Consider the following 17,957-nt stretch of genomic DNA (forward strand, 5'->3'; position numbering starts at 1 on the left):
TGGGATCAGACACAGAACCTGGAGACTACGCAGGATGGAGAGGGAACTATCACTGGACTGAGCATGGCACAGGGTAGTCACAGAGAGTAACACACAGGTGCAGGGGTCCCCTGTCAGCAGCAGCAGGCTTAGCAGGCCAGATGGCATGTGAGGGGCGTGCCCAGCACATGCTGGGAGGCTGTGAATATATCAATCATGGAGATAGGAAGACGATCCAGGGGGTGAGGCCTGAGTGCCCACAAGCTATAGCTTCGCACCTGGGATGCTGGTTAAAAATGCAATAGCCTGGGCTGTATCTCGGGCCTGAAGAATTGGTCCCCATCCCCGGGGGTGGGGGTAGGGGTGGGGCATGGTACCCATGATCTGACGAGCATCCTGTATGGCTGCACACCAGCTCTGACACATGGCTGGGCGAGAGTGAGGCATGGGGAATGTAAAGAACGTGAAGGCAGTTCTGAGAGACAAAGGGAGGGAAGGAGGAAGGAGAAATGTAAAAAGGGGCGCAGGAGAGGTGAAAGGGAGAGGAGACAGAGAAAGGGACACATACAGACAGAAGGACAGACAAAGGGAGACAGAGGAGAGAGAGAATGAGAGTGGGAGAGAAGGAGGGAGAGAGAGAGAGAGAGAAGAAGGGAAAGAGAGCTTACAGAGAAAGAAAGCAGGAATTTGGAGGCCCAGCAGTGAAGACAGACAGACAGACAGACAGACATCAGAATCATACCACTGTAGATATCAGTTCCTTCCTGACACCTCCCTCTTAGGGCACATGTGGTCCTTGCTTTCTGTGCTCACTGCCTTCCCAGCTGCTGCACTTCCCCCAGGGACCTTGCCCTCCAGGACCTCTGTGTGGTGTGATCAATGGAGGAGTGCAGAGTCTAGGCTCCCTAGACTGGCTTGGGGAGTCAGTGCTCCATTGGAGCTCCTGGACCTTTGAAAGATGGAGTTGAAGGCAATATGGAAAGGCCTCCTGAGTGGGCAGCTGCTTAAAGTTAGTAAGGGCTTGTTGAATCCCAAGTGTGGTTGCTTCTAATCTCAGCTCTGTCACTGGGTGGTGTTAGGTGGGCCTCGATTTCCTCATCTGTAAAACGGGTTGCTCTCAAGTTTCTAGGTCTGGCACATACAGTGAGAGGCACTTAAAAGAACGTCTGGTTCTAGCTTCAGGAAAGAAAACCTTTGACAGTAGGTCAACATCTCGAGTCACAATCTGGCCCAATACCTGCTTGCAGATTTCTGGTACTCAGGGGCTTTGCCTCCTTTTTTCTCTATGAAGCAAATGAAGCTCCTACTGGAAGCATAGATAAGGTGCCTGCCTCTTTTGACCTAGCAAGAGTCAATTATTCTTGCTCAATGTATTCTCTCTAGCTTTTGGCAGAGAAGATGATGGACAGCCAAAGGCCCCCCAGGGACAGTCACTGGGCCTAGTGGTAGGTAAGAATACAGGAACTGGCCCAAAGGCCCAATAAGGACCTGCTCAGGCCACCCACCCATTTATACTTTCCACAAACACTATAGGTACAGGACATACAGACAGAACCCTTATTGCCAAAGAGTATGGCTCCAGGAAAACAGTACAGTGCCTTTGGGCAAGTGCTTCTGAGGGCTATAAAGCAAAAATTACTTAAGGCCCACTGTTTTCATTCTTATACTGGTGATGAGCTAGCTGGTCATTCCTGCCAGTCGAGGACAGAAGGCAAGTGGACAGATTCTAGGTGTCCCTGTTAGTAGTTCTGATCATGTGCTTGGCTGAGAAAGATTGTTCCGGTTAGCAATCAAGGGATTCTTTGAGCCCCCGAGGGGCTGGGCAGAGGCTGAACACCCATTAGACATGAGTGAGAGTGGAGCTTACTCGGTAGCAAGGTCACGTTTGCGAGCTGGGTGCTTTAGAGGTCAGGGCTGCAGGGCTTATGCTCCCAGAGCACACAGAACCTGGCATTCCCCGAGGGCTTCTCCTGGGGCACAGGCATGCTACCCTGCTTTACAGACTAGGCACTGCTGGGAAAGGGAATTCCCTCCCTTGCTCCTGAACAATTACGCACATTTGAAAACGACTGTGGGTGGGTGGGTGGGTGGGTGCGTATACGTCTGTACAAATATTATTAAATCATAAAAAGAGAGAGAGAGAATGAAATACTGTTGTTTGGAGTGAGATAGATGGATCTGGAAGATGCCGTGTTAAATGAAATCAAATGGGCATAGATAAACACTGCATGTCCCCATTTTAGAAGCTATAAAAACCAATCTCCCAGCAGCAGAGAAGAGCTGTGGTCACTGGGAGGGCTAGAGGGAGGTCGGATAATGAGTCCCGAAATACATTCACATGGGGAATTAGTTCTGGTGTTCTCTCTTGCAGCTGGGTAGCGGCAGCGAACTACCTGCAATATATTTCAAAGCAGCGAGGAGGCTCTGAAGGCTCCTAATTCAGAGATGATAAATGTGAAGAATAGAAATGCCAATTACCCTGGTGTCCCCATCATTCACGGTGGACATATGCTGAAATATCATCCAGTTTTGTAAATATTTACACACGCTATTTATATTAATATAAAAAAAAACAAAATGAAAGATCACCAGCTTCAACTCTGCTCTCTTTAAGGGAGAGGTGGGGAAACCCAGCTCAAGGTCTGCTATGGACAAAAATGAGAAAAGTCAGAAGAGGCTTGCAAATCATTGAAAGTACTCTCCCCACCCTCCCCACCCTCCCTGTTGTGTGTTCTCATTCATTCTCATTCATTCTCTCTCTTTCTCTCTCCCTCCCCCCTCTCTCTCCCCCCCCACATGCACACACACACACACACACACACACACACACACACACACACACACACCCCACACCCCACCACACTCTCTCCTGCATTTGACAATCATTTCCTATGGTCCGAGAAGCTGATGAGGACAAGTTCCCAGCAGATTTGGCTGCTGGGGAGGGGTCCCTTTGTGACTGTCAGGGTTTGAACAAAAATGTTCTCCACAGGCTCATCTATTTGGATATTTGTTTCCCAACTGGTGGAGCTGTTTGGGGACATTTAGGAGGAGTGGCCTTGCTGGAGGAAGTGTGTCACCGGGGCCAGAATTGGAGAGCTTCTGGCCCTGCCCTGTTTGGTTTGCTCTCTACTCTCTGCTCACAGTTCAAGACATGAGCTCTCTCTCAGCTTTCTGCTCCAGCCACTTGCTGCCCTGCTTCCCTGCCAGGATCAACTGTAACCCTCTGTAACTGTAAGCTCAGATGAACTCTTTCCTCTATAAGCTGCCTTGGGTACACTGTTTTCTCACAGCAACAGAAAAGTGACCAAAACACTCACTCATGGACAGCAGTCTTCTCATTCTGACCTCACGTAACAGTCATGCTAACTTCTGTGAGTGAGTGGATGGACGAACAGACGGACGGATGGATGGATGGATGGATGGGTAGACGGATGAATAGATGTCTGGGGATTGGAGGGTCTCCTTCAAACACAATTCTTCACTTTGTATTGTGGGAGTAGGGTTGCAGGGAACACTAAAGGAAATGTAGAGTCTGGAACAGGTATGAGGTAGACAGCATGGCCTTGTGGCTTGCTTCTTGAGTCAAGGTCAATGATGAGGTCGGCTAACAGCTTCTTTACAGTTTTCATTAATTGACAGTATTTGAAAATTAAGAACCTGAGTGATAAGCTTTTGCAGTTCTACTGTGATGTATATATAGCTCAGGAGTGAGCACTTGCCTAGCATGTATGATAGCCTGGGCTGCATCTCTAGCACTACAAAAAAGAAATGTAAGAACCACAGAGAGCATGCAGCCCATTCTCATGTTTGCTGAATCTAAGAAATGGCACCCACTGTAGAGAAGTAGGGGCGGTACCCTCCAGACTGACAGGTCTACAGTTAGGTGGGCCTCTAGCATCTTCATTTCTGCCTGGCCCATAAGCATTCCAGTCTTCAACTCCCATGCAGACCGCTGGTCTTCAAATTTCAACCCCCCAAAAGGTGCTGCAATCAATTTGGTAGGTCATGAAGAAGAAAAAGACATAGCCATATATCCTTGAGATGGTTGCAGATAACCCCACGTATACCAAAGCATTCAGATATTCAAGACTGCAAATAAATAAAATAGTACTTATATATTGCACATACATATTCTCCTGTATGTTTTATTATTATTATAATGTGTGTGTGTGTGTGTGTGTGTGTGTACATATGTATCCAATTTTTCCTTTTCTTCTTGGGAACTGATTAGACTCAGTTTGTCAAGACTTGGTGGCAAGCACTTTTATCTACTGAGCCATCATACCTGCCCTCCTGTGTGCTTTAATTCATCTTTATACATTGCATCCAAACACAATCTAAGTGCTATAAAATTAGCTGTTAGAGTAACGTATCAAATATTTTATTATTTTTATTTTTAATCTACTCTTCAAACATTTTCAATCTGTTCTTGGTTAAAGACTATGGTATGGAGTTCTGACTATTTAACAAAAGAAAGGGAGCATCAAAGGACCCTCCCCTCCCCAACAAACACGGTAATTTTCAAATGTGTGCATGTGTCTGGGAGCAGGATTAAGCTTTCCCTGGTGATGCTGGGTATGAGCCAACTGTGTAAAGCAGAGATGCTCACTGTGTGAAACCTGTGAGTGTCTGCTCCCGTAAGTGATGGAGAGCCATCATTACAACACTGGAAAACCCCAAGTGATAAAGTGCTACGGGGCTTACTTGAATGAGCAGACACCCTTCTGAGAGTCTGTGCCTGCACACTTTCCAGCACTGTGCTTCCTGTGTGAAGTACCAGGGTCCTGGTGTTCAGGGATATGTCATCTTTTCTAATGTGCCACTCTGGAAAGCTGTGACATCTCTACCTTGAGGGTGCACACCAGGTGACCCCTCACTCCTGGCTCCTGCTGGGCTCACAGGTCAGACTGACATGTTCTCCCTTTTCCCAGGCCCAGGGGGACTTATCTCTCAACCCTCGACCCACCTTTCAGTCAGCGCCTTGCTCTGGGTGTCCCGGGCTGCCTGTAAGTCCTTCTCCAGTCGTCTCCGGGCCATCTCCAGTTGTTCCACCTCTCCCTGGGTCCATTTCCGGGGGCTGATGAAGCGCATCTCCTTCAGAAGTTCCTCTTTCTCATTGATGAGGATCAGTCGGTCCCTCTCTGAGTCTAGCACCCCAGGCCAGGCCTCACTGTCAAGTTTGGCCAGCTGGATCTTGAGGTTGGCGATTCTGGGAGATGAGAAGGTATGAGAGAGATGAAAAACTGTTGGGGGACCTGGGGAACAAGCTGTTTTTCTGAGGACATGAAGTACCAGACTCCAGGACATCCTCAGAGCACACACTGACAGTTACTGCTTTCCTCTCGGTAAGGTCTCAGCCTGATCAAGAATGCAGGAGAGACTGGATCCCAAGGCAGGCAAGAACATCTTACTTGAGCTGTCAGACCCTGGGTGGGGCGCTCACATCTCTGAAGGGAATTTGATGATCTCCTTCCTGAGTTGGTGGCTGAAGGTTTTGTACACACTCATGCACGCACACATGTATACTCATAAAGCATAGTATTTGGCACATATTTAGCCCTCATTAAAGGTTTCTAGCTACTGCTATCACTAGTTGGACCACTTATCTTTCTATGGGAAAATGTCCCACGCCTTAGAAATGGGAGAAGCAATTATTTATCCTCCAGAACAGGGGTAGGGGTGGGGAAGCCAGTGATGATGCATGCAGAGGGTCTGCGTACAACAGGTACTGAATGGTCCTCAGGGGTACCCATAGGCTGTGGGTACCCATGCGCTCTTAGTTCTGAGTGTAGTAGCGGCGTTATGAGAAAAACAGTCATGAACTTGAAGTTCAGAGCCCTGGAGTCAGGAGTTTGGGCCTTGACTTTTATGATGGGAAGAATAATTTATTGGAAAAAAATGTTATTTGAGGGGATAGGACACTTGAGGGCTCTGTGGTGTGACATGCTTTCACATAAATAAGATAATGAGTTTTCTTGATTCCCAACAACAACAAAAGTCATTTTGGTATCCCAGCTTCTAGCATAATGCTTGGTCTGTGGCAAGTACTTATTAAACGTTAAGGAAAGTAGTCAGTATCCTGAAGTCTTAGCTTTCCTAAGACCCCGGATCCTTATCTGTAGGGTGGGGACAATGATGGTCCCCTAAGACAGCCCACAAGCACCACATTAAAGATCTGCAAAAGGAACTCTACATTCTATAGACAGTGGATGTATAGCCAAGTATTCTATAGACACTGGATATTATTCTTACGCGACTTAAAAGAGGTTTGCTATGAACCTCCACAAGCAACCACATCTTAACTTTTAGGATCTGGCCTCTGCAGAGTTGTCTGGGCCCTCGTGCCCTGGTGTTACGGCTTCCCTAAGGGGCAGATACAAAAGACTTGTTGATCTCAGTGCACGAGTGCTCTCTGGCTCACCCAAGATTACAAAATTACCACACATGGCCAGTCCTTGTGAGCCAAGGCTTACCTGAAATGTGGCCAAGCTTTCTTTACCAAAGTACTGCTGGGGTTGAGATGCCTTGTGATATGTAGCCCATGTTGTATATAGACAGACCCTTCTAGCTCTTTCTCCAACCAAGGGTCCCAGCAGGAATTCTGGGATAATTTTGTATTCATGTATATAGCAACTGATGAATATGTGGCTGCTGGTCGCCAGTGCTTAAAGGCTAGACTGATACGATAGGCTTTGGTGGGACTCAGCTACAAGCGAGGCGCTGAGAAGTGACTGATGCCTTCCCTGGTGCCCTTCCCAGGCCACTGTACTTTAAACCTTAGGTCATCTAACCTTGGGAGACTCAGATGTATCTGCTAGTCTCTCCCTCAGACTTGCAAAGAGGACAGACCCTGCCAGGGCTGATCCGGACAGGGCTCCTTGAGTTAGCGCTGTATCTCTCCCATCCTTTAAGACTGGAGTCGTCCATTTTCTCATGCCTTTTCTGCCTGATCTATCTTAACAGACATTGCTACGGGCTGGAAGGGATCAAAGGTTCAAGGATGAGAGGCGCAGATATACAAACACTGCTATCTTGCTGAGCCCTTAGCAGGAGCCTAAGTAATACACACTGGACAGATTTCTTCTCACCTTACCATTAGCCAATTCTCTTTTTTGTCATTATCCCAACTTGTCCCGAGGGAAGGATATGTCCTCAAGTCACTGTGAGCTGACCTTAATCCCCATCCCAGTATGGCCACATGACCCACACCTGGACCTTCTGGGAGTTGTAATTCTCCTGTCCTCTACTGGCCCTTGACAATGACAGGCCATTCAGAACTACCAGGGGTTCTCAGACGCAGTAGTTATTAAAACTTTTGGCAACAGTACTTGGGAGGCTATGTCAGGAAGAGGAGGAGGAGGAAGAGGAAATAATGAGAAGGATTTTGAGACAAAACTGGGATTCACAGCAAGATCCTGTCTCAAGAACTAAAAACACAAGCACACACCACCCCCCAAAACAGATAAATGCACTAAATAAAACACCCATCGGTTGAGAAAGAAAGGTAGCCTTTCTGCTGAGGCCGGAAACCTGGAAGTCTGCAAGCTTAGACCTCCCGGAAATTCATGTTGCGGTTTCCATAAGAGAGTCAGCTGGAGGATGAAGACAGCCCAAAGGCAAGCAGGGAAGAGAAGACCGGACTAAATTTAAGCAGCACTATCCTAACCCTGGTCTAGCTGAGCCTAAAGCCAAAGCCCCCAGCTGGGGGAGGGCTGGGCTGGACTGCTGAATTCCTTTTTTCTTTACTTCCTTTGTTTCCACTCAATTGCAGACACTACTGCAGAGCGCTGTGTTGCACTCTGGAAACGGGCAGAACAGCAGGCTGGGCAGCGCTACATTGTAGCTGGCCCCAAATGTAGCTGGCCCCACTGAGAAGCTTCGGAGAGGGGCAGCTTGCTATGGGAAGCAACCAATATCACCAAGTTTAGTCACCACCAAAACTCCCAGTCAGTTCTTTCCTGGTAAGAACAGTGCAGGATGCAGAAACGATACCATGAACTCAAAGCCAGAACACCCAGGGTTCAAAATTTAACTGCACTGCCTGGGAAAGTCATGGAACAGCCTATGCCAAACTTCTCCTCTCTAACAAATAGTAAGACAGGCGCTCTACTGTAAGCTTTTTAAAAAAGTCAGTACATTTATTCGTTTGCTTGTGCGGGTGTGCACACCATGCCATGTGTGTGTGGAGGCCAGAGACTAACTTGCTGGAGTCAGGACTCTCCTTCCAGTGGAACCCTAGGACGGACCTCAGGATGTCAGGCTTGTTAGCAAGTACACTTACCCACTGAGCCCTGCTGTAAGCTTTAAAAATTAGATAAGCCCCTAAGTGCACAAGTGTTTTTAGTACAATAAATAATCAGTTTACACTTTTCCACAACTGATCTGGAAAGGCCAGATTTATAACTTTATCATCGTGGTGTAACTGCTTAAGAGTCCATACAGCCACAGAATGTCTGAGATTCCTGGAGTACAAGCAGTTGAGGCAGGAGGTGCTATTTCAGGATTTATGATTGATTTCATAATTCAATTTATTTTCATTCAGAAGAACATCTGTGGGGCCAGTGAGATGGCTCGGCAGGGGAGGGTGCTTGCCATTCAGTGACACACATTCAGTCATCAGAGCCCACGTCAGCGTGGAAGGAGAAAACAGACCCCACAGAGTTATCTTCTAACATGTGCAGAGACCCGTGTGCCTCCCCACGATGGCCCAGCACACATGTCCTATGTGCATAATAACAATAAATCAGGCCACGGTCTTAGCTCAACAGTAGAATATTAAGCATGTGCAAGGCCCTGGATTTAATCTCCGTATCCTCACCCTGATCACCAAAATCATAAAAAGCTTTCTTAAACTACAGATCAGTTCAAGGCCAGCCAGCCTGGATAACATGGAGAAACCTTGCCTAAAATAAACACACAACACCCAGCGAAATAACTAGAGACAAAGCTGTGGCACTTGCCTGGAACGCTTTCAGCCCTGGGTTCAATCCCCAGTATAACAAGAACAAAACACTATCACAAGTAACCCTTTCTTGGTGAAGTGAGAGATATTCAGTCTCCTGTAGGTTGCTGCTGAGCCTAATCAAACAAACTTACTGCTTCTTCAAACCAAACTGATTCCAAGAACATCAGAAATCATTGACTACAGAAAGGTAAACAGAAAAATTACTAGGCTTTAAGGGTAAGCAGATCCTGGTTCACACATAGTTCAGCTGTTCTACTAGAGTGTCCTGGGTCAGTAATTTCCTCTTTGAATTCCGGAGGATTAACATATAAAGATCCCATCCACCTTTATAATCTACGTGAGGATTAAAAAGAGGAGCGCTCGCTGGGCAGTGGTGGCGCACACCTTTAAGCCCAGCACTGGAAAAGCAGAGGCAGGTGGATCTCTGTGACGATAGCCTGGTCTACAGGGCTAGTTCTAGGTCAGGGCTACAAAGAGGAACCCTGTCTCAAAAAAATAAAAAACAACAACAACAAAAAAAACCAAGCGGAAAGACCAACGGCTCTGCCCCCAAACACCAGAGGCGCGCTCACAGGGCTCCTTCCACAGCTCCAGCTGTGAATTACCTTCTCTTCGCCTCTTCATACCGAAGACGCAGTCTGACCTTCTCCGCCAACTGATTGTTGCTGCTGGTGCTGAACTAGAGGACAGATAAAAACAGAGACGGGAATTACACGGTTACTGCAGTGAAGCCAACGCTGTGATAGGTTTCAATAGCTCATGGGATACTTGATAGGGTATGTGGGCAGAGTCAAGAATAGTCCCCAATCACTGGGTTGGCTGTGTAGACCGTGGGGAAGATGGTTTGACAATAAATAAATAAATAATAAATAAATAAATAAATAAATACTTTTCTTCTGCTGGATTCCTAAGAATGGTCACAAGTATGTCAGTACTTCAGGAAAAGAAACCAAAGGCCCACAGTACTGTAATCTAACAGCCAAGAAAGGTTACGAACACACAGAGGACTGTGGGTTAAGAAGTAATAGTAACAGAAAATATCCAATATCCAACCTGGGCACACCAGGCAGAGGCTCAACTGAAAGCTCATAGAGACTACAGTGAGAGCGCCCTGAGTAACCAGAGGACAATCCCAGAATGTAAAAAGCATAGCTAGTCCGGCTCTCAGGGGGCTTGGGCTTGGGTGACTGGCTGGGACAGGGGAGGGGGAACAGCCTGTTTCTGCAGCTGACTGTCAAAAACAGGAAACTTGAGGTTCACAGGATCACACTTGGAACAGAGCGTCCCCTTACTAGTGGGGGAACAGCTACAGAAATCAGGCAGGGGGAGCATTTAGCCAACCGGAAGCGAGGACCCAGCGTTCTGGGCTCCAGGAGAGCAAAGGCTCTCTGAGGACCACACTGTCTGTGGCCTGGTTCTACTTGGCCACTGTCATGCTTGGTGGTGTTTTCACTGCCCTCGACTGGGACCAGGCTGGACCTTGGCACCGAGACGCAGCAGCTGTCTGAAAGCCGCAAGCATTGTGTGGGGAACAATGAGAGAAATACATTCTGCTCTCCAGCTGGTCAAAGAAAACCAGAACGGAGATGCCCCATGCATTAAAAACGCATTGTGGGCAGGGCCTGCAGACACCGGCTCTTGCCAGACAGTACTTAAACTGCGGGATCCCCAACACTGGCCTTTCCTCATACCACCATCTCATGTCTTCTGGGGCCAGCTGAGCTCCACAGAGCCAAGTTAGCAACCACAGGCAGCTCCTCAGATGATCAAGAATAGGCGGCCATCCCCCTGGGGCAGCCCCCAGACGCCACCCTGGCCTACTCACACTCCCGGAGATGTCTGTCTGCGAGCTCACGTCCAGGAACTGCTTTGGCATCGGGAAGCTCGAACTCTCCAGAGAGCTGCTGCTGGACCAGAGGTCGGAGTGCGACCCTCTGTCTGTCCGGAAGCCGTCTTTCAGCATGGCGAGACTCTGCAGTGTAGGAAAGGGTGGGGGATAGTGAGTGTTGCCTCTCAATGTCAGTGCCCTCAGAGATCCAGATCCCCTTGGACTGGGGACATAGATGGTTCTAAGACACCATGTGAGCGCTGGGAATTGAACCTGTATCCTCTGGAAGAATTGCTCAACTTGGCACAAGCTAGAGTCATTCAAGAAGAGGGGAACTTCAATTGAGAATATGCCTCCAGAAGGCAAGCCGATAGGGCATTTACTTAATTGGTGATTGGTAGGGGAGGGCTCAGCCCATTTTGGGTTGGGCCACCCCTGGGTAGGTAGAGAAAAGGGTTGGACTGGGAGGAGAGAAGGGAGGGGGAGGGGCTTCGATCCAGATGTAAAATGAGTGAGTGAATGAATGAATGAATAAATAAAGAAATAGCAGACTGAGCAAGCCATGAGGAGCAAGCCAGTCAGCAGCACTCCTCCATGGTCCCTGCATCAGCTCCTGCCTACAGGTTCCTGCCTTGTTTAAGTTCCTGCCCTCAACTTCCTTCAGTGGTGGACTAGAAGTGAAAGGGTATCCTCTTCAAACAGCTGTTGGTAATGGTCTCTCATCGTAGCAATTGTAACCCTAACTAAGGTCATTAACTTTATAAGTGTGTCGATTACAGGTATAATCAATTAAAAGACCCTGCAACGTGTCTTGCCAGCTCCATGCAATGGTACTGCATCAAAGTTCTCGGGGGATTATCTGATCATCATCACTGTACCAATGGGACGCTGGCAGGTGACAGCAGGGTGCTCTGAACCTCCAGTCACAAGCAGAACTACTCTCCACAAGCGCCCTGTTCTTGGGCCGCAGTCCCGTTGTCTGCCAACGTTTCCTTCCAAAGCTAGCCATGGCTATTGTGAGTCTTTGCACTCGTGGTGTCAGTGGAGTGAAGGGAAGGTGTCTTCTGGGTTAAGTGGCTTCTGAGTGGGGAACCACGCGCCTCAGGGTCTGACTGATGGCCCTGCCACTTGCTATCTGAGTCAGATTGTCCTTCTATGTAGAATGGCCATAATCTGAGCCACACATGTAAAGCACTTAGCTCCTCCACTGTCTCACAGACTTATCTTTGTAGCTCAGTTCCCAGCTGAGTGAACAGAGAAGACTGACTAACGGACATTATGATGTTCAGGTTAAATGACTCTGTGAATGGTCCGTCAAAAACAAGGTGGGCGGTAAGGAGCTGGCTTGGTAGTACAGCCAGGCAAAGCTTCTAGTCTAGCTTTGCCACTGGTACTGTCTGAATGGCCTCAAGAAAGCCACTCGGTGCTTCTGGGCCTCCCTTCTCTCCTTTACAAAAGGGGGAGGGGGCGGGCACACAGCAATCTCAAGAAACCTGGTAAAGGGTAAGTATGACTTTGGCAAACAATAGGATTGTAACCCAAGAACAGCGTGTTCATGGACAGCAAGGAGTAGCTCAGAGCACCCAGTGTCGCTTGCCAGCTTCTCATCGGTACACTGAGGATGATCAAACGGTTCCACGGAGAACTTGTGTGATGCGGGACAGTTGCAGCAGAGCAGAGCTGCTGAGTGTCACATTGCAATGTCTTCTAATTGACTGCACCTGTAGCTGACACACCTGTAAAGTGACTGTTAGGGTTACAGGTCAAAATGCCTCGGATCCTTTCTTTTTAATTTCAGACGATTGGCATTACATAATAAATTATCTTAGGGATGGGCCATAAAATTGATGTTTCATGTGTATTTTTATATACACAGCCAGAAAGTACCTTGATATTTTGGAGGCACCAATATTGTGTCTTGTGTCTGCTACACAGAGGGGAACTTTCCATGGGAGTATCATGTCAATGCTCAAAAAAAGTTTGACCTAGGGAGATTTGTCGGGTACTGAGAACTCGGTAGCTTATGCGGTATGTGAAAGCAGTCAGCGTTAAGTCCTTGTACCAGGGCTCCGGGGGCCCGAATCCCCGGGGGACCGCATCCCCGGGCGCCCGCATCCCCGGGGGCCTGCATCCCCAGGAGTCCGCATCCCCGGGAGCCCGCAGCACCTTGATGAGGTCTTGCTTCTCCTTCTCTCCACAGGTGATGGCTTTCTTGATGGCTTTGGTTTCTCTCAGCACAGCCTGGGCCTCATCCAGCTTGTAGCCACCCTGAGCATCTGACATTCTCTCATCAATTCTAGAGGCCAGGAAACAGGAGCAGTCAGACATGGGAGGACAGAAAGGTGCTCTCCAGTCTCCTCTCCATCCCGTCATCTTAATAATACCTCAGGCTTGCGTCGTGACTACTTCCTGCCAGGTGACATAGCCCACACCTTTAAACCCCAACACTTAGGAGGCAGAGGCAGTCAGATCTTTGTGAGTCCCATGTCAATCAAGGCTACATAGTCTCAAAAAAAAATTCCCCATCAATTGTCCAAATACACGGTCCAAAATCACCCTTGGTGGAGAGCCACTGTGTTTAGCTTTGTGGAGTTGGCCTCTTCATCTCTGGTTCTGGGGACTGGGCTCAGGTGATATCGTGCATGGCAAGTGTTTTTTTTTTTTTTTTTTTTTTTTAACTGAACTGTCTCAGCCCCACCCCCCTAGAACCCTGCCAGGAATAAACGTGCTGAATCACAAGATACATCGAAGGACAATGACAGGTAAGGATAAAAAGACTCCTAGCTGTCACAGGGGTCCCCAGCTGTCACACCAGCCTGCACCGCAGCACTGGACACACCTCCCAACCACACACTCGGGGTTCTAAAGAAGCCCAGATAATGACATCTGCCTGGTCGTGTTCAGAGCTGTTCTCAAAGTCAAAAGGTAAAAAGGACTTAAATCCTAAGGAGAACTAGGAAGTAGTGTACACGTATGAGGGATTAAGCACCCTCAGCTTGGAGATTATTGGTTTATCCGGGCCCTATGTATAGGACTGTTTTGATGAAAGTGAAGGCTGTGTGAAGGAAAGAGCTGAGTGTCTCCCCCGCCTCTTCCTGAAGTGCTGAGACCCAATCCAAGGCCACAGGCATGGGTGGCAAGTACCCTGCCACTGAGCTGTGACTTAAGAGAGCAGAGAGGCTGAGGAGGACGCGGCTGTTCTCAGAGCAGATACTTAAACTGCTTCATTCTTCCATCAAAGGCTGGCCTGAGGCTTCGGTGCCGGGTGGAGAAGGGGAAGCTTAACAGTCAAGAGAGCACCACACACCCATTATAACAGGATGAGAAATCCTAACGGGCATTCCTCTCTGGCTTCCTGCTATAGCCAAACTGTCCTAGGCTAAAAATAGCCTGAGTGGGAAGTTACTTGGAGAGGAGGAAAGTGAGAATGGGGAGCAGGTTTCCATCCTGGTCTCGTGGCTTGGAGCGGGAGAGAGGGCAGCAGGGAGGGGTCCCCGCACAGCTGCCCCCGCAGTTTCTTCTGCTTCCATGGGGGCAAAAACAAAGCCCCAATTGTGTCTCGCACTAAAAATAGCTTTGTCTATTCCTTTCGAGGACTGGAGCCTGGGCAAGCCTGCCAGGTTGGCTAAGGTCTGTCTCAGATTTGGTCTGAAAAAGTTCACGGAAGGAGCATCGCTCCACAAAGCTCTGCAGGTGATATTCCACAGAAACATCCTGCCCCAGGGTGTGGGCAGGGTGAGAATCGGCCCTGCCCAAACTGTCAGGGGTGCTAGGTGCAGAGGAGAGATTTATGCTTCAACAGGTCTGAAGGCTGGGTAGAGTTCTCCTCTGCAAACGGGGCAAGAATGGCTTTGTGTTCCCAGGACAGACAGAGCAGTCTGTGCCGGGCTGCAAAGAGCTTTACCTGATTTCTCCCGGCCCTTAGCAACCCAAGCCCTGGAATTTGGCTGCAGAGAGCAGCTCTGAGAGCACTTGGGATAGAATTGGAGTAAGAAGGGGCTGGGGGAGAACAAAGGGTTACCATTACACACTCAGTGAAAGAATCCCCGCGGGTGGAGGGTAAAGGGAAAGGAAAGCTGCGTGCATGCGTGTGTGTGTGTGTGTGTGTGTGTGTGTGTGTGTGTGTGTGTGAGAGTGAGTGTGTATGAGAGATGTTTTAGGATTTCTAAATTATGCAATTGTCCTTTGTTTCAGGCCTTTGGGGACTCACATGCCCAGTAGTAGTCTCAGAAGCTGGGCACAGCCTCTTGACAGTAGCTGGTTCTTCCTATCTTGTTCACACAACTCTGGCAAGGGGATGTTGTGGAACGTAGAAAAAAAGACCCTGCTATGTCTTGCCCCTGCCAAAGTGATCGCCTCAGTGACTTCCTCCCACCTGCTGATGAGGAGTCACGCTGCAGGCCCACGCCCCAATGCTTTGCTTCTTTGGGAGATTTCCTTTGGTCTTCAACCTTTCTCTTTCCTTTAATTAATTATTTTTATTTTATGTGCTCTGGTGTTTCTGCCTGCATGTCTGTGTGAGGTGTCAGATCCCTAGAGCTAGAGCTTCAGACAGTTGTGAGCCACCATGTGGGTGCTGGGAATTGAACCGGGACCTCTGGAGGAGCAGTCGGTTCTCTTAACCACTGAGCCATTTCGCCAGCCTCTTCTTCTTCTTCTTTTTCTTCTTCTTAAAAAAAAACAAACAAAACAAAACAAACAAAACCCTCTTGTGGCTGGGTATGAATGAGGCTCCCGGATTCTCAGACACAGCGGCTCGACAGCTCTAGGCTGTCGTCACTGCCATTATGAAGGCAGACACATCTGCTCTCAGACAGCAGGAGAACTGCATGCCAGTCTCTAGCTGTGTGATGGTGACTCTGGAAACTCCCTAAATTACTCCTGAAGAATGAGGTTCACCTTCCCCAGGCTCTGCAGACACCGGGGAGGAATGCCTTAGTCATCTCTCCCCAGACCCTGAACAAAAGCAGTAATACCACAGTAATACCACGGAGCATTGAGGGGCCTTGTGCTTTTTGGATCTGGGAGAGCGTTATCTAGGGTACTGTCCAGAGAGACTGAGATGTGAACTTCAAATATCCACTTGCTCTACAAGCACCACAATACTCATTGACAGTAGTCCAACGGTTCTGAACAGGAGGTGTAGATTGTGGGGGGCAAACTGTGCTTAGCAGTTAGTGGGGTTCAATTCTTGAGCACAAAAAAACCCCCAAAACCCCAAAATTGTAACAAGACAACGGCTGGATGTCTCCCAATGGCTGGAAGGCATGCCTACCACGTGTGTAGCCCCTGGTTCCATCTGCAGCATCAAAACAACAGGGAAATAAATCATAAAAAGGAATCCTATAGGTCTCAGGTAGTCAGTCTATTAGAAATGACAGCTCAAGCTGGTGGACAAAAGCTAGCATTCCTTAGGACCTTGTGAAACCACCAGTTCCCATCTGTCAAAAGGAACTGTCTCCCTTACTTCAGGCAGAAGGGACCTATGGCTACGTGTGGAGTCCGTCAGCATATCCAAGCTCATCCTGGCCTCCGGGCTCCTCAGTACCACAAGTACCTGTTCCACATCAGGTCCTTTCTTTCCCCCAGCAACTCATAATACTTACAGTCCACGTGATTTGTCCACTCCCTTTCCCTACCTCTAGTTATCCTCTCTCACTATCTCTTACACTGTCTGTCTGTCCACCTGCCTGCCTGCCTGCCTGTCTGTGCACCCACCCCTGGCTGTCCTCATGCTCTCGCCATGCCCTATTCTCTGGCTCTTGCTACCTCACTGACTCTCTCTCACTCTCCTGCCCCTCGCCATGTCCACTCTGCTTTCCTCCCTCTCTGCTCTCAACTCTTCCAGATGCCACTGAGTATCCTCTCTCTCCTATGCACAATACAAACCTTCCGATAAGAATGGGGAGGTCATGTTGACAGTTTCTTTACTGTGCCCCCTTGAGTACACAAAGGGAGTCGCAAGTGTTCTTGGGTTCTGGTCCTGATTCTGGCCTTGCTGGCTGGGTGACCTTGATTCTGACCTTGCTGGCTGGGTGACCTTGATTCTGGCCTTGCTGGCTGGGTGACCTTGATTCTGACCTTGTTGGCTGGGTGACCTTCTGCATATTTTCAACACTGTCAGTGCCTTTATCAACAACATGGGGCACAGCACAAACTATTCTCAATTCGGTAAAGAGAATGAAATGAGGCAGCTGTTAGGTCAGGGTGTCTAGCAAGCTGCAAGCTTGGGTTAGGGTCGTAGGGTCGCTTCCCGAGACTAAAAGGACAACTGACTAGAGCCTCTCCCCTCCCCCTCCTCCTCGAGTGCCTAATCTATGCCAGGCTCTGTTACATTCCAGAAAGGGGTTTCCTAGCTCAGTTCTGACAACCACAGATTTTCAGATGACGCCATCAAAACTCAGAAGGGTTAGGTTATTTTCCAAGGTCCCAGGTACCTGGGGTTTGAACCCTGGCCCGCTGCCTTGGGAAGATACAGTCCTAGTCCTCTGCCAGGGTGTGTGTTAGAACAGGCATCTTGCTCCACCCTACACTGGAAGTCTGGTCCTTCTTGTGAAGGAGTGTGGGCAGCCAGGCTGCAAGAGTCTCATCTGGCCAGCTATCAAACTGGGCGGAAAAGGTGGGGAGGGTTGTCTCTAGGGTTTGGTTGTCAGCTCACCAAAGGACAAGAATTTTCAATGCTGCTACATGGTGACAATGTGGTCAAACAGGTTTGTTGAGGATCTGAGGATAGTGGGAAGAGTCTGATGTAGAGCTCCTGATGTGGGGCAACGAAGAACAGCCTTAAACTATGCCTGGAAGCGTCTGGAGTGACACACAGACACTGGGTCTTAACAGGTCAAAGTCAGGAATGTCTGCATTCACAGTACTGCCCTGAATTGTCTCTGGTGTTCACTGAAAATTAACAAGGGACATGAAGTACAACCCCTGGCTGGAATGAAGTTAGAATCTGATTTTAAAGATATGATTGACATATATGTGTGTATATATCACACGTATATAAGACATATTAAAATAATTATAGGCTAATATTTACTAAGCATTTAGTATGTGACTCAGTTTTCTCATCTATATAACGGGGTTATAGCTAAAAAAAAAAAAAATTAGACAAAACACTCCTTTGGGATTACCACAAAGATCAGATGGACATCCTCATTCAGGATCACCTGAAGGTTTTTCCTT

The 17,957-nt window shown here is 48.4% G+C and overlaps 1 protein-coding gene across 1 annotated transcript in view; it reads right to left on the reverse strand.

Annotated features, from left to right (window-relative positions):
* Positions 1 to 17,957, reverse strand: part of Wwc1 (WW and C2 domain containing 1) — a 137,142-nt gene that overhangs the window by 36,656 nt on the left and 82,529 nt on the right. The window contains exons 6-9 of the mRNA XM_021211689.2: positions 12,942 to 13,071; positions 10,773 to 10,919; positions 9,553 to 9,626; positions 4,949 to 5,191 (exon numbers count right to left, since the gene is read on the reverse strand). Of these exons, the coding sequence (XP_021067348.1) occupies positions 4,949 to 5,191; positions 9,553 to 9,626; positions 10,773 to 10,919; positions 12,942 to 13,071 (594 nt within the window). The remainder of the gene's footprint in view (positions 1 to 4,948; positions 5,192 to 9,552; positions 9,627 to 10,772; positions 10,920 to 12,941; positions 13,072 to 17,957) is intronic.

This window comes from Mus pahari, chromosome 14, assembly GCF_900095145.1.
Source record: "Mus pahari chromosome 14, PAHARI_EIJ_v1.1, whole genome shotgun sequence".
Lineage (NCBI taxonomy): Eukaryota > Metazoa > Chordata > Mammalia > Rodentia > Muridae > Mus > Mus pahari.